Source organism: Mytilus californianus, unplaced genomic scaffold, assembly GCF_021869535.1.
Source record: "Mytilus californianus isolate M0D057914Y unplaced genomic scaffold, xbMytCali1.0.p SCAF_19, whole genome shotgun sequence".
In the NCBI taxonomy this organism is placed as follows: domain Eukaryota; kingdom Metazoa; phylum Mollusca; class Bivalvia; order Mytilida; family Mytilidae; genus Mytilus; species Mytilus californianus.
The window spans coordinates 10,017,492-10,043,957 of NW_026262667.1; the positions used below are offsets into that span (position 1 = coordinate 10,017,492).

The following is a 26,466-nucleotide window of genomic DNA, read 5'->3' on the forward strand; positions in this document are numbered from 1 at the left end:
CTAATTATCATCAAAACTCATTAACATTGCAAGATATGGAAATATATTTTTCTTCTGTGGTTTTGGAATATTAAAGAGTAACAAAAACAACTGAATTGAAATTTTGATAAAATTTAGTTGCTTTTGTATAGTGCTACCTTAAATCAAACAAAGTTTAATTTTGGACCCTTTGGACCTTAATGTGGACAGATCTAGACCATGCCCCAAATCAAAAATACATGCTTAGATTCAGCATATCAAAGAACCCCAAGAATTCAATTTTTCTTTAAATAAAAAAAAGTTGTATTTTGGACCCTTTAGACCTTAATGTAGACCATTTAGAGACAGGCCTCAACAATTAAAAAATCTAAATACACAATTAGATTCAGCATATCCAGGAACACCAATAATTAAATTTTTAAAGAGATCAACAAAGTTTAATTTTGGACCCTTTTGACTTTAATATGGATCATTTCAAAAGCAGACCCTAAAATCCAAATTCTAAATACCCAATTAGATTCAGCATATCAAAGACTCCCAAGAATTCAAGACTTATGAATTAAATCCCATTGAAATTGCTAAAGAAATAAGCAATTCATACAAAGTATTGGTTTTGGCCCCTTTTAACTAAATCAATAGGGTCATAACCCATAAAATCAACCCCAAACTTTATTTTATGGTATAACACCTTGTGGCACAATTAAATAGCAATAAATAGACTTATACTCAAGTTATCAACAAGAAATCAGAAAATCCTAGTTTTTTGGCCCCTATTTAGACCCTTATTATTAAACAGCTTGGACTATGACCCCTAAAATCAATCCAAACTTTCCTTTTGAAGTATGGAACCTTGTAGTAAAATTTCATAGAAATCCATACTCTAATACACAAATTAGTGACCTGAAACATGAAAAATGCTTGTTTTTGACCCCTTTTGGCCCTTAATTACTTAACAGCTACAACAATAACCCCCAAAATAAATCTCAACCTTCCTATTGTGGTATTTAACCTTGTGCTGAAATTTGATAGAGATCTATACAGTTATACTCAAGTTATTGTCTGTGAACCAGACAAATAATTGTTTTTGTTAGGTCCTTTTTGGCCCCTAATTCCTAAACAGCTATGACAATAACCCCCAAATTTAATCTCAAATTCCCAACCTTCCTATTGTGGTGTGGAACCTTGTATTAAAATTTTGACCAAAAAAATATCTCTTGTACTCAAGTTATTGTCTTAAAGCCAGACAAATAATTGTTTTTGGCCCCTTTCTGGCCCTTAATTACAAAACAGCTAAGACAATAACCCCCAAAATAAATCCCAAGCCTCCTAATGTGGTATGGATCCTTGTACTAAAATTTCTTACACATTCATATACTTTTACTAAAGTTATTGTCAGCGATCCAAGTTATATTCCACGAACCAGTAAAACTGACCTATTTTGGCTCCTAATGACAAAACCGCAAAGAAAATAGCCCCAAAAACAATCTCAACCATCCTTTGGTGGTATGGAATCTTGTGCTAAAATTTCATAGAGATCCATCAACTTATACTGAAATTATTGGCTGTGAACCAAAATGTCTTCAGACGTACCATAACATAATACTACCACAAATAAATTTGCAGTCGTATAAAAATAAGAAGATGTGGTATGATTGCCAATGAGACAACTCTCCCCAAGAGACAAAACACATCAAAATGTATAGCAATCAAAGTTTTAGGGAATGTGATATTCTTCCTGAAAAAAATATTAACTAATAAGTTCATAGAACCTGATAAAATCAAACACTTGAATATATCAACCAATGGAACAAATGGAAAATAACTGCCATATTCCTGACTTGGTACATGTATTGTAATATTTACCATAGAAAACTGTGGATTGACCTTAGTTTTATAGCTATAGCTAACCCTCCCTGACTGCAAAATTTTAAAAATTGAAAATTGGTCTTTAAAATAAAACTGAAAAAAAATAAGTGGAAGTTGGCACTACCATCAGATACTCCCAGAACACATTTAGTCATTTCAAGTAAAACCACACTTTTTCCAAATGTTTCTTTTTTAATTCAAAAGTGACCTTGAACTATGACCAATTTATTCTAAAATGTATAGGCCCTTCTCTAGATCTTCCATTTGAATCAAGCAATGGAAACTCAAGTTACTATCCAGAAACCATTTTAATTTCTTAAATAAAATATTACAAAATAATGTGGGGAAAACCTTCATGGCAGACACAAATATTTAATGAATGTGTTGTATATCAAAAATTTAACCAACAGGCAAGAAAAGGTTAAAATTGCAGAAAAAATGAGAAAAATTGTTAAAACTATAGCTTTACTCAAAAAAAAATGGAAGGCTTCCCCGATATATATTTCCAGAAAACCTCAAAACCCCTTCTATTATTAAATATAAAACTGAAAGCTACATACCTGGCCTGTTATTACAAAACTAGCTCGTTAATTCTACAGTTTCAAAATAACTCTTAGTAAATAGCAGGTAACATAAAATGTAAATCTCATTACCGATAAATGTCCACAGACAGATAATGGTTATGTATCCTCGATCTTACACTTAATTAAATCTTAATATGAAAACCATGTAAAGGTATCCTTTTAATAGATCCACTAGTTTAACTTGTTGTGTAAAATGTTATTAATAATAATACAAATTCATATGTATCTTTGCAAATCAATTCAACTGAAATGAATACTTTCCATCATACATCCAGCTTTTCCATCCCTTCATTATATTAAGCTAACATTAATGAAATCTAATATGATTTATATATCTTTAATTTAATGTATTTTGTTAAGCTTCAAAGGCTACATGTCTCTACATTAATCAGAAGGTACCATATAGAATCATAACATAACGTAAGTATGAAAAACATTAGTCTAACATACATTTTACTTGTTCCCATTTAAATTCAACAAAGATGTGAAACTCCTGACCTTAATGTCTTGCCAGCTGACAGTTGGCAGCATAATTGCCCAAAAAAGCAAACACATGTATTGTAAGATTTATCCTTTGTATGAAAACATACCTGCTCCAGCATAATTGCCAAAAAAGCAAACATATGAATTGTACGATTTGGCAGGTAATGTGCGTATTAAGGTCAATGTATGGTAAATACTCCAAATCAAAATATTATCAAAAGCCTATCATAGTTATTTTTCCAGTCAGAACTTAAACATGTCAAATTTGCAAACATTTGAAAGTAAATGGACCATAATGAATGTGAGAGTTTGGCAGAGTAAAACAATCACCATGGAAATGATATTGACAAATCCTAATGCATATGTAAACCAAATATCAATGAATCATCATATAAAAAAAATGAATTTCAATATGCAAAAAAGTCAATGACATAACACATCTCTTATATGAACACAAATTGAACACTGGTATTGTATAAGATCCACTTGTGCCTGTACTGCTCAATTGGTGAAAAAAATCCCGAGTTTGATGATTAGGACTTTTATATGAACATACCAGAGTTACTATTTGTGTTGTTTATCAATTTTTCAATTTACATGTTTAACTTGTATATTTTATAAGATAACAGCCAAAACTGCAAAAAACAGTAAAAATCAACATTTAAGTGGCAATAACTCCAAAGTGGGTTGTTAAATTCTCAGACTATATATAGATCTTGTCATGCTGATCATTTTTGCAGTTAACACTTTAAACCTAATTTCTTTAGTTTTCAAAATATCAGCAAAAAGTGTATATTTCAGGGGATATAACTCAAAAACAGGTTGAAAGATTTTTCTGAAATTTTAGGCTGATATTTTTTGCAGTTTACGCTTTTAACCTAACTCATATATTAATATGAATATTTCAGGGGTAATAACTCCAAAATATTTTGACCAATGTTCTCCTATTTGCAGGGTAAATGCATCTTGTCATGCTGATCCTTTTTGCGAATTACACTTTTAACCTAGCTCCTATAGTTTTCACAATAACACTAACAGCAAACAACTGCTTAAAATTGGAAAAAGGGACAATAACTCCAAAATGAGTATTTTTAGAGTGAATACATCTTGTACTGCTGATCATTTTTGCAATCTACACTTTCAACCTAGCTCCTATAGTTTTTGAAAAAATGGCAAGCTTAAGGAAATGCCAAAAAAGTTAAAAATCACAATTTCAGGGGCAATAACTCAAAAACAGATTTCATAAAATATTCAGTGTAAAAACTTGTTATGCTGATCATTTATAAGACTAATGTAAACCTTGGTGGAAAAAGATGAGCAAGAAGTGACCTTATTTAAAGTTAAGTTGTCTGTTCTCTGTAGATTTTTATAGCTTACTTTATGGTATGGGTTTTGCTCATTGTTGAAGGCAACATGGTATCCTTTAGGTGCTTACATCTGCATCATTTGGACTCTAGTGTATAGTTGACTCATTGGCAATCAATTTTACCACATCATCTTTTTTTTTTTTAGTTTATTCACTAAATATACCAGTAACTTGGCAATCCTATTTTTGGATTAAGTTTAATGAATACCATCAGGTGAACAAAAAATTAACGTCATGTACTATGACAATAGCTTTTTACTTGCTTGTGGAAAAGTGCATGGCAACTTTATAATTCTAGATTCAGTTTTAAAAGCTTTCATTTAGCATCATTCTCTTGCATATGCATAAAATACCAACCAATGAAAAAGGACCATCTACCATTCAATCAATCAGTTTATGGCAATATAGTACCTTTTTATAGATAGCAAGTTGTAGCTAATTTACTCCAAAAGAAAATCTAGCAACATGAACTTTAGGACTGATTGTGGTAAATGCTTTTATATGGCACAAGATAATAGTGCATGTCTCTTTAAATAAAGTAGAAGTATTTGTAATCAACATTCTGTCATAAAAACTACATAGCAACAATATAATCCTTAAACAAAGTGAAATAAAAGTTTTATAAAGCACAAGAAGGGAATTTTTATTAACTATAATCAGCTATTTTCATCAACTGTCGGGTCCAATGGGGTATTTCTGGGGTATTCCAAGCCTCTTTTCTTCTTTAAGTAAACATCATGTAAACAATGACAAAAATAAGACTGGAACTTGATCCCTTTCTCCCAGGAGGAACCCTATAATAAACCCCTTTTAATTTCTGGATCCACAGCTGTCTTCTGTAGTTTTATTTCACTAGACAGTACCTTAATTACCGCCATATCAATTACCATTTAGTGTTACACAAGTTATGATATGTTCTGTAAGTGACCTTGTGTAAACTAAAACAGATATTTTTACAACTTTCATATAGCTTAGAGCCAATTAGGTTAGAGACAGTTTGAGCATGGTAATGATTATATGGTAGAGAAAGTGACTTTGTATAAAGCATCTATTTTCTAAATCATATCATTAAAAATGATTGGTAAACATATTTTCTTTTAAAGCTATGATATGGCATGTTTTGTCAGTTTAAAGCTATGATATGGCATGTTTTGTCAATTTAAAGCTATGATATGACATGTTTTGTCAGGTTAAAGCTATGATATGGCATGTTTTGTCAGTATAAAGCTATGATATGGCATGTTTTGTGAGTTAAAAGTTGTTATTTGTCTCCAATGATGACAAATCATTTCAGGAAAAAATCCATACAAACATATACTTTCATATTTAATGTCCCCAAAGTAAATGTATGGGAATGAAAGTGATGTGCCCCATAACATTGCTAAAAAAAAATATAAGCCTATTTCAAGAAATTTTGTTTAATGTGAGGGTACCCAAATTGCACCTATTTTGAAAGTTTTTTCACCTATGTTTATTCATGATCAAGTCAAAAGTTTCCATTCTGTGTTTATTTTGTAGATGTATCAATCTTATTTACTATCTTGTTTCTCCAATTTAATTTTGATTCATAGAAAAATGGGTTTGAACCGACCTCCAAACGATCCATGATTCTGTAATGAGGAGTACCTAAATTGCATCCATGCTTATAAACTCACATCCGTAAAAATAGAATAACTGATGTTTTGTTTTATTTCTTCAAATATTCAGAACAATTTGATAATAGTCCATACTTACTTTTTATTTTTTAAGAAATGGATGCCTGTAACATATTTTAATTGCTCATTTTTAAAAGTTGACTTTTTGTGAACGTTGCATTGGCAACATTTCTGTAGGTTTTACTTTTTGGAGTGAATACTACATCTGTTGATATATACTGTGAAAGTTTTGAGTACATTTAAATTTATTTAGCTATATTGAAAGACATGCATAATGTCAAATCATAAAAATACAAATTGTTTAGTCTCTAAGAAAACTTAAGATTTCCGTTGCTATTTTTGCTAAATGGGTGCAATTTGGGTACTGTGACGTTATAAACCGTGCATTCAATTGAGTCTTAGATACATGATTTTTTATGAGTTGCTATTGGCTTTGAATTAGCTGTCAGTAACTGAGAGTACTCTCAGATCAGTTCGTTGTGTCTTTTTTGTTGTGAGGATGTATAAATTCCCTGCCACGTCCAGTCTGTGTTTTTGTTAGATGTATTTCTGCTTTGTATTGATCTGATCAGTTAGACCTTTTTCAACTGATTTTTGTAGTTTGTTTTTTTTTTTTTTTTGTACTGTTATACCACTGTCCCAGGTTACGGGGAGGGTTGGCACCTACACACATGTTTAACCCTGCCACATTCTTTATGTGCCTGTCCTAAGCTGGGAGCCTGTAGTTCAGTGTATGTCGTTGTTTCATGTCTACTATATTTGTTTTTCCTCTATTGTTTTGTTATAAACTAGGACTCATTGGCAATCATACCACTTGACTCCTTATCTTTATATTTATTTTGGTAAAATTTCAGAATATACATATGTATATAGATGTCATGTGTTGAAAAATATATAAATTTTCCCCCCAAAAAATTGAGTAAAATTTTATCCAGAGCCCAAAATTTTAAAGAATTTCTTTCCATGTATAGCTGTCTATTTTTGTAACTGCGACGCTTTAATTTGATACGTTGATCGCAAAATCAAAAGGTTTTGTTCATTTTTCAATATCTATACCACTTGTATAAGTTTTATTAAAACTCAACTTGTGTGCTTCAAGAAATAGTCCAGAAAAAACAAACGGCACCTCATAATTCTATATATTTTCAATCTATTTTAGCAGCTGTGACCATGACCTTTGATCAAAAATTGAATAGGGTCCTCGGATCTAGATATTGTCCATCTAAATAAGTTTCACTTGGACCAAGACAGGAAATTCAAGTTATCTTCCAGAAACCAATTTGTCCTCCCAAAAAATCTATATTTAGTAACAGAGACCTTGAAGTTTGACCTCAGACACCAAAATCAAAAGGCTTCTTCCCCTTCACTATATCTTTTGTCTCTTTTATCCCTATATTGTCTGTCGTTTATATAATATTCAAAATATTCAAACCAATTAAGCATGAGAAACTTTTTTAATTTCTACTTTAAATAACAGCAAATGTGCACTTTCACTTATTGGCCACCAAAATCAATGTCCCAGGTTAGGGGAGGGACCGAACTTGACAAACATGTTTAACCCTGCAACATTGCTTATGTGCCTGTCCCAAGTCAGGAGTCTGTAGTTCAGTGGTTGTCATTGGTTCATGTCTGTCATATTTGTTTTTTCGTAAAATGTTTTGTTATAAAGTAGGATGCTAGTTTTCTCGTTTGAATTATTTCCATTTTTATGTCGGGCCTTTCATAGTCGACTATATATGTTGTGGCTTTTTCTCATAGTTGAACACCATACGGTAGCCTATATCTGCTTACATTCACTTCATTTGAACTCTGGGGATAGTTGTCTCATTGGCAATCATACCACATCTCCTTATTTTTATATTTTTCCCATTCCCTATGTCTTCAATTGTAATAAGTTTTGTTTAAATCAAGCAAGGGAAACTTTATGCAGAAAAGCATTTATTCCAGATGGTCGGAAAGACAATCAAATCAACTACTACATGTTCCCTGAAAACATCAGGGAGCATAAAAATAGTCCCATCACAATAAAAGTCCAAACAAACAAAATGTACAAAAACAAGAATGTGTCCATAGTACATGGATGCCCCACTCGCACTATCATTTTCTATGTTCAGTGGACCGTGAAATTGGGGTCAAATTTGGCATTAAAATTAGAAAGATCATATCATAGGGAACATGTGTACTAAGTTTCAAGTTGATTGGACTTCAACTTCATCAAAAACTACCTTGACCAAAACTTTAACCTGAAGCAGGACAGACGGACGAACAAACTGACTCACAGACCTAAAAACATAATGCCCCTCTACTATCATAGGTGGGGCATAAAAAAAATAATAATGGGTACCCTCCATCTAGCATGCTGTTGAAAATTGACTTAAAATTCACTATCTGAAAAATCTGCACAATTCTCCAAATATCATGTGAATGTGTGGATAAATAAACTCATCATAGATACAGTGAGGTGCACTGCACAAAATATTCACTGGTTAAAAGCTGTAATAGAAGTCTAATACACAAAAAGGCTACCCTTTATCAAAAGAATGGTAATAGACTTACTTTACTATCTGGAAAATCATCATAAATTCTCCAAATAAATCAATGTCATCAGTTATAGACAAACCTTCTTGAAAACTGGAAACCTTATGACCAAACTATAGGAAGGTTAAATTGTACAAAATGTTCATCAAGATAGCTGGTAAAAATATAGTTTTTAACATCTGTACAATCAGCAAAAATCCTCTAATGTATACACAACATGAGATCCACATCTTCAATGTATTTACAAAACATCCTATAGACTACAATGGCTGTAGGTGAGGAGGGGTTTATCCCACAAACTATGTACACTCCTTTCGGAGCATGTCCAGCTGCTCAGATTCCAGAAGTCTACTATACAAAATCTGATTCACGCACCTTGTGCAACTCAGCACAAAATTAAAGTTTTAAAATAACAAAATATTAATAATACATCCTTTTGTTTTTGGAGTGTACTGTTTTATGGTTTTATGTATTTAAATTATCTGTGCTTTCTATAATGTTTTAGTGCTTTAGCTTAATGCATGATAAATAGTTTTTTCTGCTTTAGCTTAGTGAATAATTATAATTTTTGGCTGCTTAAGCTTAATACATATAATATATGTGCTTTTTTTTTTTAACTCTTTAAATATAAATACATGAAATGACTTGTGTATGACATGTATCTATGGACATATGTATGTTTTTATAATGTATATGTTTATCTGTATTGTGCATGATATGTATTGTAAATTCAGAAATTATTGCGAGGGTTTTATTAATGCGAATAATGCGACAGGGTGGGTATCGCAATAATTAGAACATGCATTCTAATATCAGATATACATAAATGTATGGAGATTTTTCTGAAATTGCAATAATTAATCTTGCTTTTTTGTCCATTCTTAAAAAATCGCAATAATAAATGCATGTAATAATTTCTGAATTTACATGTAATTTGTATTTATGTATAGTATCTTTGTCGGTTTGAAAAGCTTTAATGAGCTTATGGTGTACTGTTATATTTATGTACTGACTCTAAATAAAGCTTTTGATTTGATTTGATTTAGGTTATTTTGAGATTAATTATCAGTATTTGGCAGGATACAGAAAATTGTGCCTTTACAAAGTCCAGCTATCTGGACCCTGTGTTGTTTGTATTTGTTTTTGATGGGTTTTTTTCAGAGGAATCGGGGTTTGATGGTTGATAAGGTCTGTAATACTGTCCTGTATTTTAGCAATTTCTGTTATTTCTATTTAATATTATAATGCATTATTAGCATGCATAACTATAACAGTATTTGGTTTCGTTAGCACACATAAAAATTGGGTATAATGCAGCAGAAATCCAGCTAAAATACTGTTTCAATCTGTCAAAGCCCATATTTCTTGCTTACAAGTCTGGGAGATTTAGTTGAATTTGACCATGATGGGTACATTTTCTTCAATAGGTAAAAAATGGTAAAAGTCTAATAAGTCTAGCAAAATTGTAAATTCAAAATGGTACATACACACAATGTTGAACTATCTTAGTAAGTTTTTTTAATTTTTCAGATAAACATTCTCAGAGTAGTAGTGTTCACAAAGGGTTAGGGATGGAGGGGTGGTTAAACTCACAGACAGAGTACTCTAAACAACAGCAAAAAATAAACTCAATTCCTTGGGTCAAAATCATATTTATACTAGAATACCTCAATTTACATTCTTTCAAAGTCTGAAAACTTAAACATTTATATATACTTCATGTTCTACATAACTGACTATTGCAAATAAATTCTGATGCTCATCAAGTTATAAGTAAAAGTTTTAAATTTGATAATGGGACAATGCAAAGGGAAATGCTTACCTATTGTAGCCCTTTCTTTTTTCACTCTATCATTGTCTCTGAGAAGGGTTTCAATCAATTTTTGCTGCCTATCAACCTGCAATTAAGAAATTATCTTCCTTTTATCAGTTACCTGTAAGTTATTATATACTATATGATAGTTTGTGTGAACAATATGTTGTTTTTATTTAAACGTTATATAACATTTCTAAACATCAAGCTTTTCACAAAAGCCATACAATCAAATTTTGTTGCAATCTTTAATCAATCAATCAATTTAATTCAATCCAATTATGTTTTTGACAATAAAAGCTGTTATCTTCCTTAAATCTCCTGTCTAATTAAAGAACTTTTGTGAGCACGCTCACATACCCCCACGCCCCCACATTGTCACAGGACAAACAAAATCTCACCAGATTCCTACAAAAGTCAACTGATAAAAATTTCTTGTGGATATGCACATCTACATATTATGTCCTTATTATCTATAAAGTTTCATGTTGTGTGGTTTCAGAGGAGTTGCCATGACAACCTGTTGCAGTATTATATTTAGGCCAAAATTCTATGTTCAAAGGGGCATAACTCCTAGAAGAAAAGTTGAATTATAATTTTCTATTGATATACATATCTACATAGTATGTCCTTATTATCTACAAAGTTTGATGAAATTCTGTTGTGTGGTTGCAGAGGAGATGCGATGACAAGAACAGAACTGAAGGATGGACAGAATGACGGACAGAATGATGGACGGACGGACAGACAGACGGACAGGTCAAAAACATTATACCATACTGAACTTTGTTCCGTGGGGTATAATAAACAAAGGATACCTGTATACAAATTGGTAATTTAAGTATGCAATTTTGTAAGATTCTCTACTGATCATAGTTTTAACCTGTTGAAATACAGACCAAAACAAAAATGTATAAAGATCAGAATCAACCTTTTGTTTCTCAGAATGATAAGCATGCTAAAAACTTCAGGTATTTTTAAAACTCATGATTAGTGAACTGATATCAAATCTGGGTCAAAACCCTAATTTGGCGTATTTTTCTTTAAAAGTTCATTATCATAATGTAAATGTGTACAAAGTTTCAAGTTGATTTAACCAAAACTTTATGTATAAATACCTTAAACCAATATTTAAACCTGCTTGATGACCCAGGAAATTACAGGCAAACAATCGGAAGAACATAAGCACAGGCATAGGCAGGCACAATAACAATGAATTAAATGTAAAATCTAACTTACCAGTGCTTTGAGCTGTATGATTTCATGTTTCATCCTCATAACTATTGACACATAGACAGGAAGTGGGCGGGGCACAATAACAATGAATTAAATGTAAAATCTAACATACCAGTGCTTTGAGCTGTATGATTTCATGTTTCATTCTCATAACTATGGACACACAGACAGGAAGTGGGCGGGGCACAATAACAATGAATTAAATGTAAAATCTAACATACCAGTGCTTTGAGCTGTATGATTTCATGTTTCATCCTCATAACTATGGACACATAGACAGGAAGTGGGCGGGGCACAATAACAATGAATTAAATGTAAAATCTAACATACCAGTGCTTTGAGCTGTATGATTTCATGTTTCATTCTCATAACTATGGACACATAGACAGGAAGTGGGCGGGGCACAATAACAATGAATTAAATGTAAAATCTAACATACCAGTGCTTTGAGCTGTATGATTTCATGTTTCATTCTCATAACTATGGACACACAGACAGGAAGTGGGCGGGGCACAATAACAACGACTTAAATGTAAAATCTAACATACCAGTGCTTTGAGCTGTATGATTTCATGTTTCATCCTCATAACTATGGACACATAGACAGGAAGTGGGCAGGGCACAATAACAATGAATTAAATGTAAAATCTAACATACCAGTGCTTTGAGCTGTATGATTTCATGTTTCATTCTCATAACTATGGACACACAGACAGGAAGTGGGCGGGGCACAATAACAATGAATTAAATGTAAAATCTAACATACCAGTGCTTTGAGCTGTATGATTTCATGTTTCATTCTCATAACTATTGACACATAGACAGGAAGTGGGCGGGGCACAATAACAATGAATTAAATGTAAAATCTAACATACCAGTGCTTTGAGCTGTATGATTTCATGTTTCATCCTCATTACTATGGACACTTGATTCTGGTACACTTCTGTAGTTTTTGATTTCCTACAAAAAACAAAAAAAAATTAGAAAACGAAAATTTCTTTGTTAAACCTCTTCCTTCTTCATCAGTTGATATTGGTTAGTTTTCAATCTTGGCTTAGGTTCTACAATCTCTTTCCCAAGAATATTTTCTATGATTTTAATCCTAAACCAATCAAATGATGGCAGTACCCATTAAGTGGAGTATTTTCATAATGTAAATGTCTTATTAAAGTATTGATATGCTGTTTTGTACAAATTTTTGTATATGACATAAAATTCACCATGAAAACAAGACAGGTTTAACTGTACAAAGTTAACTATAAACAATACACTTTAAAAGAAAATCATGTGGTCTTTTTGAGGTGCACATATGATTAAAACTCTTGTACATATATAATATCTAAATACTTGTTCAAGACCTCAATAATTATCTTAGTATATCTTTAGGACTGATTACAGATAAAACAACTCTAATGACTTAATCAGATATTAAAAAAAAAAGTAATCTAATATTTTTAAGCAATTTTCTATATCAAATGGCCAAAATTTCTTAAAAAATAACTCAACCAGAACAAAACACAAACTTGAATTCTAATGATATAACTATATACCAAACATCTAATCAATTGATTCATTGTGAGAATTTTTTCAGGCAATGCTCCATATGGCCTCAACTCCAGCAAACTTCGGTCGTAACAGACCAGTTCCCTAGAATATTTTTTTTAATTTGCAAATGAGTTTGAAAAATATGTTAGTCTTTTAATTCTTAGTAAACTTAACACTATGAAGACATTACAGAGGGTAACTTGACTCAGCAATTAATTTATTGGTTAACTTACATTGTGTTGATATTCAACCTGTTTGTGATTACACTCTCCCTACTACTTCTGAACCATAAACAATACTTGGTTTGTTAAAGTAAACAAATAGGTTTGTAGGTAACATAAAAAAACATATGCATTGCAGTATAACACCCATTCCATGAGTGGGGATATAATAGCAAGACAGACAATAGACACCAAAAATATTCTAATAGATAATTTGATGGCTTTGATTGTTTTGAAAGTTTCATATATCTTACAAAAAAGCACTTATATAGAATATAATTACCATTTATTAAACTCTTGTTCTAATTCAAATACTTCAAAGTCTGGTATTTTGATTGTCTTTAGTAATGAATGCCCTGAAAATAATGCAGATATCATAACCAATTATAAAAAAAAAGATGTGAAGACAATTTCATGGATTGGGACTTCGTTTTTTAAGAGGCTGGCATGTATAGAAACTCCCATACTGTAACTTCATACAAAATTTCCTAAATATTAATCATATTTTAATTAAATAGATAATTATTGCATTCTGAATACTGTATTTTTACTTTTGTTTGTGTTGGTAAGTTTTACTTGCTTTTTATTTGACTAAATCCATCAGAATACTTTTTTTCAATAAAAACATTTTTATATTAATTAATAACTGACCTGAGAAACCTGGTAAATAGCACATTAATGTACAATTTGTGAATTGTTCTGCTAAATCACTGAAAAAGAAAGAGTAATAAAGTTTATACCAAATTTTATGTCATTTGCATTCTACTGTGGATTCATTTATTTTCGTGGGTATCAATTTTCGTGGATAGAGAAAAAAAGACATTTCGTGGTATACGTAAATTCGTGGATCGCTGATTACAAAAAAAAAATAAATCTGAAACGTAATTCATGGATTTCTTTTTGATTTCGGAGATCATATAACCTCCTTGGTTTGATCAATAATAAAACAAACAAAAAAGAAGGAATTCATTGAAAAAGTTTTGAATTGTCAAAATACTCGCTTGGTCATTCTAGGTTTAATTGTTCATTGAAAACTTCTATTACAATAATGGACAGAGACAACTAATTATTTGTTTGTTTTACAATTTATAAATTCTTGTCGGAATTTTATAAGGCATTCAAAACTCTATGATTGAAAGCTCATTTCTCTAATCACGATATAATAAACAGTCATACAAGTTAAAGGTGTGAAAATAAATGTTCCTGTCATAAACAATATTACCTACGGGCAATATCCCCGTACTTAATCCTATTGATTTTTAATCACCAGTAAACCAAACTATGACATGGTAATTAACAACTTGCCGTTATTTTCCATGAACAGTTTTAATCAATTTTAAAAAGTAAGTTATCACTGATATTCGATATATTTATTATTGATTTAATCAAAATACTTGTATCTTCTTTCAATAAAAACACGTGTTATGTTACAATGTTTATCGCTAATCAACACTATACTAGAACTGCATAACATAACCTGACATAAACATTCGACTCCATACACATTTCTCGGGATTATTCTTCGTTGAATTCTTAAATTCGTGGTTCGGTGTGACCCACGAAACCCACGAAAATTTGTATACCATGAATAAAAATGAATCCACAGTATATTTTAATATTATTTCCATGGTTGGTCACAAAGATACAGATATATATAAGAATAGCTGTATGTGTTTCAAATATGTTTTACAGTCAGATTAGGGCTTCTAGATATTTATGATGTTATACTATTGTTTCAGAAAAGGGAGAAGGTTTGGTACCATTAAAACGTTTAATCCCGCTGCAAATGTTTGCACCTGTCCTAAGTCAGGAATCTGATTACAGTAGTTGTCGTCTGTTTATGTAGTTCATATGTGGTTCTCGTTTCTCGTTTTTATAAAGATTAGACCGTTGGTTTTTTCCGTTTGAATGGTTTTACACTAGTAATATTTTGGGGCCCTTTATAGATTGCTGTTCGGTGTGAGCCAATGCTCCGTGTTGAAGGCTGTACCTTGACCTATAATGGTTTACTTTTATAAATTGTAACTTGGATGGAGAGTTGTCTCATTGGCACTCATACCACATCTTCCTATATCTATCATCTTCTAAAGATACCTTTTTCTAATAAATTCATGATTTATACTTCAAAAATAGAATTAATACACAGTTGTAAATTTCTTTAAAAACTTATCATGTGCATTTTATTGTTTGAATCATCTAAACTTCTGTCGTATTTAAAATTATTACATTTCATCATTAATATATAGACCATCTTCAATTGTTAGCAAAATGTCAGTGATTAAATATAAGCAATCAGATAGTACGAAGAAAACAGCAATTAACTACCATCATGTGATTAGTCTATTGTCCAAGGTCCATTTGTTAAAGGACTAGTGGGGGTAAAATTAAGAGGTCCTTTCAGCAGAACCTGTGGTGGGTTTTTCTATCCATTGATACCTTTATCAACATACCTCCATCTACTGTTCAACACAATATCATCAGAAAATCCATACTTCTGGAAAAATTCTACCGCTGCATTGTCTGCATGTACAACGACTGCATCATACTGGCCTACTATAGCAGGGTCTATTATTTGCTAGAACAGAAAATAATAATCAAATAAAATCTAAATATGCCCGGTTTTAATGAAAGCTATCACATTATCCAAAAGTTGCTGCGCTAAACAGATTTTTTTTAATTTATATTACAATTTCATTTCAAATTAGTTTTACTGGTTTTTTTATGAAATTCACTTTGTAATATCAACTGGTTATATTGTTGCATATTAATGCTCCTTAACTATGCTTTGGTCACAGTCAAGAAAACAGACCAAACAATAAATGAAATTGAAAGTATAAAAAGGGATATCACAATTTTCTCACAAATAAGATTGTGATGTAAGCTGACCTTTGATATATAAAACTATAAACGTCTTATTGAAAGTATTTATAAAGCCTGTAAAAAAATAGTATTCAAAAAGGATACCTGAAGAAGGTATTTCCCTAAACCATACTTCTTAAATCTTACCTGAAGAAGGTATTTCCCTAAACCATACTTCCTAAATCTTACCTGCAGAAGGTATTTCCCTAAACCATACTTCTTAAATCTTACCTGCAGAAGGTATTTCCCTAAACCATACTTCCAAAATCTTACCTGGAGAAGGTATTTCCCTAAACCATACTTCCTAAATCTTACCTGAAGAAGGTATTTCCCTAAACCATATTTCCTAAATCTTACCTGAAGAAGGTATTTTCCTAAACCATACTTCCTAAATCTTACCTGGAGAAGGTATTTCCCTAGACCATACTTCCTAAATCTTACCTGAAGAAGGTATTTCCCTCAACCAAACTTCCTAAATCTTACCTGAAAAAGGGTATTTCCCTAGACCATACTTTCTAAATCTTACCTGAAGAAGGTATTTTCTTAGACCATACTTCCTAAATCTTACTTGAAAAAGGTATTTCCATAAACCAAACTTCCTAAATCTTACCTGAAAAAGGGTATTTCCCTAAACCATACTCCCTAAATCTTACCTGAAGAAGGTATTTACCTAAACCATACTTCCTAAATCTTACATGAAGAAGGTATTTCCCTAAATCTGACCTGAAGAAGATACTTCCCTAGACAATACTTCCTAAATTTTACCTGAAGAAGATATTTCCCTAGACCGTATTTCCTAAATCTTACCTGAAGAAGGTATTTCCCTAAACCATACTTCCTAAATCTTTTCCTCACTGTGACCAATGTAAGATGAACTACTCTTTCTTTGTGTTTACTATATAAAAAAATAAATAATTTTATAATCATGTAGTTTAATTAATAATCATTAAATGACAAACATATCATGATGTTTGCTGTTAAAATTAAATAAACTAACTTTTTATGAAAATTACCCTTTAGTTTGAGGTATTATAAGTGCTTTTCTGGATTTACCTTCCTCAGAGATGATCCAAACCAAACATTTGAAAGTCAAGGGTATAAAATACTTATAACGGAGCTATATGACCAACAGGACCTAAACAGAGTAGCCAAAATCATCTAAGGTCAACTTGACTGACGGAGTTGAAACCTTAGTTTCTTAAATTTTTCTTGATTCAACAACGGAAAATTTTAGAAATATATGTTATAAATCTTGTCAGTGTTAAAGCACTGACTACTGGGCTTACAAATGACTTCTTTTTCACTACAATATGTATATGACTGATTTGTCTCCAGGTCCATTTTCTTTATCTTCTTTTTTTAATGACTTGAAGCACTTAAACACACAAGACCAAGGGTCTGTTAAAATCCTTCACTTGTTGTGCTATTTTTAATTCATTAAAATAACATAATTGGCGACTGGAGATTTAAGAAAAAGACTTTATACTGGTCGAATTATTTCGGTTCTTTACATTTATCTAATGATACAACTTGTTATGAATTTTATATTTGAACAATGATTTTTGATTGGTTCCTTTATCGACTTGTGATTAAAAGAAATTAAAGTTTTTCATTCTGCCATTAATTGCTGAAAACTAACCCTCCCATTATTTATGGTCAGAAATTTCAGTTTCATTTTCTGTGGGAGTTTAATTTTTCAGCGTATGTTCCATGCACATATATATGCTGATTTTCTACTGTGGATAGACGTATTTTCAATGTAATTGTTTACTGATCAGAGGACGATGGATCATCATAGTTTATCACTGATAATTTAGATTCGTATTCACTGAAAATGGATATAGACGTGTGGATTTTAGATTCGTTTTCATTCGGAATGGATATAGACATGTGGACAAAAGGTTGTTGACAGATGGTGCGCATGCTGAACATTGATTGAATTAACTTTAACGTCTATTATTGTTTTTGTCATATAAAATTGTAATTATTTGCCAAAAATTAAATGTTTTATTTTAATTCGTGTTAATCATTTCATAACATTAATAATTCAGTATTGCTTTGTATCCAGCCGTCTCATGGTATATATCTGTGTCTAGTCTTTTGTCTTCGATTCTGATTGATTGACCATACTTACTTTGAAAGAGTAAATTTAAGACTCCAAAATTATGTCACTAAAGTTGTCTTACAGCTGTCTACAGCTGAAAATGGCCATTATCTGTATGCCTTGCAATAAACATACAATGCATTCAAGAGTAGGTATCATATAATATTTACTTTTCTTTATACAGAATAATAAGAGAAGTTATATATGATTTGGCAATAATATATCTTACATGTATTTTTTCTCATATGTAGCACAGCCAAGAATTCTATTTTCGACACCACAATCAGTTTCTTCTATCTTATCTTTGGATTTTCTTTGTTTTCTTCTTTGTGATGCTGCTTTTATGAATGAGTTGATACCAAGTGAAAAGTCTTCTTCACTGAAAAAGTACAAAATATCATATAAATCAGAGATTAATCAAATGAGTAGGTTCATAAAGGGTTAAAATTGGCCCTTAGATTTTAATGTTTTTTTCTAATCTTACCAGATAGCTTAAATTCTATACAGAAAAAGTTGTGATATAACTATTAATACAAACTAACTTCTTTTGGAACGTCACATTATAAATTATGGATTATAGATCCCTTAATTATGCAGTATGTGTGTTGTAACATTTACGTTTTAGTCCAATTTTTCCATAATTTATACTTGATTTTGGAAAAGTTAGCTTTGATCAGACATCCGATCAAGAAAATTCACAAACCTTACTGCACATTTATTATGCTGTGAAATATCTACCACAACAATCATATTATATCTTTAAAAAAAAATTCCCTTGAAACACACCATAAAAATGCATATGATATTACAACAAAAGACCTGCAACAAAAATGAGACATTCAAGAAACAATACAAACTTAAACATATTTCAAATCAAGGGAGATTACTCACTCATCGTCTTCTTCCTCTTCCTCTTCCTCAGATTCTGTATCACTGTAAACTCCAGCAAATTTGCTAGGAGTAGATTCTTCTTCTTCATATTTATCTTTGCCGTCTTCCTCTTCTTTAATTTCACATTCTGTTTCTTTTTTCTCTGTTTTATCACTTTTAGACAATTTATGCTCTTCCATATCGATGATGGTGTCTAAAAGACAAAGTTTTTAAATTTTCAAACATTCAAGATTTCAATAATTTTTTCCTAATTTTTTTCTTGAAGTTAATAATTTTTTTTAAAAATCTAAAGTAATCTGATCTCTATTTTCAGCGTTTATTCTTGACACTATTTTTGCTAATAAAAGTGGACACTACAAACAGAGTATTTTACTCACCCATTTCCATGGAGAAAATGCAATGAAGCCTGGTACAATGAAGGAAAAAGACAAAATCCTTCATTCTATATACACATAATTGAATAGAATAGTTTCAACTACCTTTTATTTCTGCTGCAACTTCAAAAAGAGAGAGGACTCCAAGGGGACATCTTAGAAACCATAAGTCCAATAAAAACAGACAACACCATGACTAACAACAACAAAACAGTACACAGAAAACTAAAGATTAAACAACAGCAACAAAACAGTACACAGTAAACTAAAGATTAAACAACAACAACAAAACAGTACACAGAAAACTAAAGATTAAACAACAGCAACAAAACAGTACACAGTAAACTAAAGATTAAACAACAACAAAACAGTACACAGAAAACTAATGATTAAAAAACAACAACAAAACAGTACACAGAAAACTAAAGTTTAACAACAACAACAAAACAGTACACAGAAAACTAAAGATTAAACTACAACAACAAAACAGTACACAGAAAACTGAAGATTAAACAACAACAACAAAACAGTACACAGAAAACTTAAGATTAAACTACAACAACAAAACAGTACACAGAAAACTGAAGATTAAACAACAACAACAAAACAGTACACAGAAAACTGAAGATTAAACAACAACAACAAAACAGTACACAGAAAACTTAAGATTAAACAACAACAACAAAACAGTACACAGAAAACTAAAGATTAAACAACAACAACAAAACAGTACACAGAAAACTAAAGATTAAACAACAGCAAGAAAACAGTACACAGTAAACTAAAGATTAAACAACAACAAAACAGTACACAGAAAACTAATGATTAAAAAACAACAACAAAACAGTACACAGAAAACTAAAGTTTAACAACAACAACAAAACAGTACACAGAAAACTAAAGATTAAACTACAACAACAAAACAGTACACAGAAAACTGAAGATTAAACAACAACAACAAAACAGTACACAGAAAACTTAAGATTAAACAACAACAACAAAACAGTACACAGAAAACTAAAGATTAAACAACAACAACAAAACAGTACACAGAAAACTTAAGATTAAACAACAACAACAAAACAGTACACAGAAAACTTAAGATTAAACAACGACAACAGAACAGTACACAGAAAACTAAAGATTAAACAACAACAACAAAACAGTACACAGAAAACTTAAGATTAAACAACGACAACAGAACAGTACACAGAAAACTAAAGATTAAACATCATGAACTCCATAATAACCAGGGAAGACCCCAGGTGCTTACAATTATATGCTTATTTTTTTTAAATATTTTCAAGCCCAATTGTATTCTTAATGCATGGCATAAAATGCAAATATGTATGACAAAAGTCAATAATATAAATATGGATGTCTGAAGAATATTATTTGGTAGATTTTTTACACTTTTTGATTCAAGTGGCCAAAAAAGTTGCTGGATCATACCATACGTACCTTCTCATTTAATTTGTATACTAAAATTGTTTCAATCTGACTTTTATTTATCATAAGTTCTTTTACAAACATTAGCAGTTATCTCTCTTTAGCTTTGTTTTATCTTGTATTCAGATGTCAGCTAGATGTATTCACTTTTATTAAGGTCATTATCCTATACTTTTTAAAGTTTATATTTTCTGTCCACCATGAATCATAAAAAAACAGCAAACTAAAGAACCATTTAAGGAGGGAGAAAGTACTTAGTAGGACACTTTAAAAAATAAACAGACTTTTAAGTATGTCAATCTTGGGTCCCACTTCTATAAGTAGATTATTTTTAGTTAACTGAGTAAATGTTTAAATTTTTTATTTACTTCTACATGTCAATACATAACCTCCTGTTAAAGCCAAATCTATTTTCTTGTTGAAATAAAAAAAAAATTAAAAATGAATGGGATACATTAACTTTCATTCAATGTTTTGTTGCATTCTATCTCAACAAACTTTATTATGGCTAACTAAAACATTAACATGCAAAGAATTTCAATGTGTTACCTGATCAGTGTATATTCTTATTACTTTGATAATATTTGATGTTAACTTTCCCAAGGGACTGATCTTTGAAAAGTATGCGCCTTTCAATTAAAGGTGTAGATGTACATGTACGTCTGCATGACACTTAGTATTATATATATATATGTGTATTGTGAACTGATTGAACTTATGATTTGTGGTAACAACTGACCTAAATGAAATCCAATTAAATCACACCATAAGGTCAAAGGTCTAGACTTTTATAAAAAAAAAATTTAACTTGCGAGGAAAAGAGTGGGGAAAGGGAGGTCAATCCAGATAATCTAAGTTCATGTCAAGAAGTCAATTGTTTATACATTTATAAGTAGGGACACCAGACTATGTTTCAGACACTATATATCAATAGATTATCTGAATTTTAGTGGTTAATAGACTCAAAGCAATTTATTAACAATTAATAAATCACAATTAAAAACAAATTTTGATCACAACTGTTTACAAAAGTAAATTATTCATCATCACCTTTCGTTTTGGTAAATTCAATAAGAAAAGTTGAATTTTTATACCTTTTATATCTCTGACAATAACTATTGTTCTGGCCCATTTTTATACCTTTTACATCTCTGACAATAACTAGTGTTCTGGCCCATTTTTATACCTTTTACATCTCTGACAATAACTAGTGTTCTGGCCCATTTTTATACCTTTTACATCTCTGACAATAACTAGTGTTCTGGCCCATTTTTATACCTTTTACATCTCTGACAATAACTAGTGTTCTGGCCCATTTTTATACCTTTTACATCTCTGACAATAACTATTGTTCTGGCCCATTTTTATACCTTTTACATCTCTGACAATAACTATTGTTCTGGCCTATTTTTATACCTTTTACATCTCTGACAATAACTAGTGTTCTGGCCTATTTTTATACCTTTTACATCTCTGACAATAACTAGTGTTCTGGCCTATTTTTATACCTTTTACATCTCTGACAATAACTAGTGTTCTGGCCTATTTTTATACCTTTTACATCTCTGACAATAACTAGTGTTCTGGCCTATTTTTATACCTTTTACATTTCTGACAATAACTAGTGTTCTGGCCCATTTTTATACCTTTTACATTTCTGACAATAACTAGTGTTCTGGTCCATTTTTATACCTTTAACATCTCTGACAATAACTAGTGTTCTGGCCCATTTTTATACCTTTTACATTTCTGACAATAACCATTGTTCTGGCCCATGTTTATACCTTTAACATCTCTGACAATAACCATTGTTCTGGCCCATTTTTATACCTTTAACATCTCTGACAATAACCATTGTTCTGGCCCATGTTTATACCTTTTACATTTCTGACAATAACCATTGTTCTGGCCCATGTTTATACCTTTTACATCTCTGACAATAACTAGTGTTCTGGCCCATTTTTATACCTTTAACATCTCTGACAATAACTAGTGTTCTGGCCCATTTTTATACCTTTAACATCTCTGACAATAACTAGTGTTCTGGCCCATTTTTATACCTTTAACATCTCTGACAATAACTAGTGTTCTGGCCCATTTTTATTCCTTTTACATTTCTGACAATAACTAGTGTTCTGGTCCATTTTTATACCTTTTACATCTCTGACAATAACTAGTGTTCTGGTCCATTTTTATACCTTTTACATCTCTGACAATAACCATTGTTCTGGCCCATTTTTATACCTTTTACATTTCTGACAATAACTATTGTTCTGGCCCATTTTTATACCTTTTACATCTCTGACAATAACCATTGTTCTGGCCCATTTTTATACCTTTTACATTTCTGACAATAACTATTGTTCTGGCCCATTTTTATACCTTTTACATCTCTGACAATAACTAGTGTTCTGGCCCATTTTTATACCTTTTACATCTCTGACAATAACTAGTGTTCTGGCCCATTTTTATACCTTTTACATCTCTGACAATAACTATTGTTCTGGCCCATTTTGATACCTTTTACATCTCTGACAATAACTATTGTTCTGGCCCATTTTGATACCTTTTACATCTCTGACAATAACTATTGTTCTGGCCCATTTTTATACCTTTTACATCTCTGACAATAACTATTGTTCTGGCCCATTTTTATACCTTTTACATCTCTGACAATAACTATTGTTCTTGCCCATTTTTATACCTTTTACATTTCTGACAATAACTAGTGTTCTGGCCCATTTTTATACCTTTAACATCTCTGACAATAACTATTGTGCTGGCCCATTTTTATACCTTTTACATTTCTGACAAAACCATTGTTCTGGCCCATGTTTATACCTTTAACATCTCTGACAATAACTATTGTTCTGGCCCATTTTTATACCTTTAACATCTCTAACAATAACTATTGTTCTGGCCCATTTTTATACCTTTTACATCTCTGACAATAACTATTGTTCTGGCCCATTTTTATACCTTTTACATCTCTGACAATAACTATTGTTCTGGCCCATTTTTATACCTTTAACATCTCTGACAATAACTATTGTTCTGGCCCATTTTTATACCTTTTACATCTCTGACAATAACTAGTGTTCTGGCCCATTTTTATACCTTTTACATTTCTGACAATAACTAGTGTTCTGGTCCATTTTTATACCTTTTACATCTCTGACAATAACTAGTGTTCTGGTCCATTTTTATACCTTTTACATTTCTGACAATAACTATTGTTCTGGCCCATTTTTATACCTTTTATATCTCTGACAATAACTAGTGTTCTGGCCCATTTTTATACCTTTTACATTTCTGACAATAACTATTGTTCTGGTCCATTTTTATACCTTTTACATCTCTGACAATAACTATAGTTCTGGCCCATTTTTATACCTTTTACATTTCTGACAATAACTAGTGTTCTGGCCCATTTTTATACCTTTTACATCTCTGACAATAACTATTGTTCTGGCCCATTTTTATACCTTTTACATTTCTGACATCTCTGACAATAACTATTGTTCTGGCCCATTTTTATACCTTTTATATCTCTGACAATAACTATTGTTCTGGTCCATTTTTATACCTTTTACATTTCTGACAATAACTATTGTTCTGGCCCATTTTTATACCTTTTACATCTCTGACAATAACTATTGTTCTGGCCTTTTTTTATACCTTTTACATCTCTGACAATAACTATTGTTCTGGCCTATTTTTATCCCTTTTACATCTCTGACAATAACCATTGTTCTGGCCTATTTTTATACCTTTTACATTTCTGACAATAACCATTGTTCTGGCCCATTTTTATACCTTTTATATCTCTGACAATAACTATTGTTCGGGCAAATTTTTATACCTTTTACATCTCTGACAATAACTATTGTTCTGGCCCATTTTTCACAGACTGTAGAATATAGAACATCTGGAGTCATTTCAGATAGAGATACATCATAGAGTCCTATCACTGAATGCAGTAGGTCTTTGTTAGATATCTGAAATAGTAAACACAAGATCAATATACCTTTCCTTAACAGTATGTCCTGTCTCAAACTAAGATTATGGTGCACAGTTTGAATTAACATCCCTTTTTAGAGTATAATGCATTATTATAAGCATACTCGAACAAGATATCCATGAGAATTTTCTTGTAATTAAAAAATTGTATTTGATTCCACAGACTAGAAATGACCAAATATCTATCCTACAAATGCACTTAACAATATCTCTGAAAGTCATTCACAAAGAACGGCTTAGACTAGAGCTTGATATTTTCTATATAGACACTTTTTTACCGATATGACTTTTCACCGCCGAACACCACCGCACACCCCAAAATAATCTAAAACTATGAAAAACCAATATTTTATTATGTTATCTTATCTATTTTACGTATTTTAGTAAAAAGGTTAACAAATAAAAAGGAAACGAGACCAATTATTAACACCCAAAAGTGTAGAAGAGTCATGAACACTGCAAAATACCACCAAACACCCAAAGTACAATGTAGTACCTTTTTATCATTTTTTTTAAATTTATTTTAACTTTTGTTGTAATTTAGTAAAAAGATTAACAAATAAAGGATATGAGACTGAATTTTAACATCCTACAGAATAGGAGAGTAACTGACCACAATGAACACTGTAAAACACCGCAGAACACAAGAATAATCTTTGTTTCGATCTTTTTGTGCTATTTATATTGTCTACTGGTTATAATTTAGTAAAGAGTTTCAACAAGTGTTTTAGAAGGTTCGATAGGTTTAATAATAAAGTATTAAGATAACAAATAAAAGGAAATAAGAACAAATATTTACATCGAAAAAATAAAAGAGTCGACAATTTCCTGTAAAGATTATTGGACAACATTTTATTTCCGATAAAAAAAATTGAACAATATTTATTTCCTTTTGATATTATTGCTCAAATTTACGATTGGTTCTAAAATCTGAAGAGATTTACAAAAAGGTATATATTGTCTGAACCAATTTTTTTTAGAAAAGATCTCCAAAATATTCTAAAAGTCTATAACTGAAATCATAATGCCCGATTTTTGGCCTTTTGGGGAGAGCAGACAAAATTGTTCCAAGAATTCAGTACAGTGTTACTCCTGTAACTCAAAATTGTGTGTACATTTGTTAATTGCGTTTAATCATTATAAGCGAGTAAGACATTAATCTGATTAACACCGACGTGTGTCAAGCTGTTTAATTATTTATTCCAATTTTCATTTTACACCTTCTTTTGTGGATATCATTCATTCAAACTTAAGTTATTATGTGGAAATCATTGAAATGAATATTCTTATTTATTTCTGAGAAATTTAACTTCAAACTCTTGCACAAATCATTATTGACAATTGCGATTAATCAAGATTTGAAATTATCACGTTTAACATGTTTATCTAAGACGTGTGTCAAGATATCATGAATATATTATGTACAAATACATTTTTCGCATTTTTTAGGATACATAAGCTGCATTTGGCATTACCTGTAGAA

General features: G+C 31.0%; 2 protein-coding genes across 8 annotated transcripts in view; one reads left to right on the forward strand and one right to left on the reverse strand.

Annotated features, from left to right (window-relative positions):
- LOC127727247 (40S ribosomal protein S21-like) overlaps nucleotides 1–26,466 on the forward strand; it is a 1,096,693-nt gene that overhangs the window by 863,831 nt on the left and 206,396 nt on the right. The window lies entirely within an intron of this gene.
- LOC127727235 (uncharacterized) overlaps nucleotides 1–26,466 on the reverse strand; it is a 47,484-nt gene that overhangs the window by 20,116 nt on the left and 902 nt on the right. Inside the window, exons 2-10 of one of the 3 annotated variants that reach the window (XM_052234715.1) lie at nucleotides 24,826–24,961; nucleotides 19,141–19,333; nucleotides 18,479–18,628; nucleotides 16,953–17,040; nucleotides 15,737–15,861; nucleotides 13,938–13,996; nucleotides 13,570–13,642; nucleotides 12,396–12,480; nucleotides 10,294–10,369 (exon numbers count right to left, since the gene is read on the reverse strand). In XM_052234715.1, coding sequence (XP_052090675.1) covers nucleotides 10,294–10,369; nucleotides 12,396–12,480; nucleotides 13,570–13,642; nucleotides 13,938–13,996; nucleotides 15,737–15,861; nucleotides 16,953–17,040; nucleotides 18,479–18,628; nucleotides 19,141–19,333; nucleotides 24,826–24,961 — 985 coding nt within the window. Of the gene's footprint in view, nucleotides 1–10,293; nucleotides 10,370–12,395; nucleotides 12,481–13,569; nucleotides 13,643–13,937; nucleotides 13,997–15,736; nucleotides 15,862–16,952; nucleotides 17,041–18,478; nucleotides 18,629–19,140; nucleotides 19,334–23,161; nucleotides 23,198–23,253; nucleotides 23,290–24,825; nucleotides 24,962–26,466 lie in introns of those variants that run through there. The other 2 variants (XM_052234718.1, XM_052234716.1) reach the window with 2 other exon arrangements.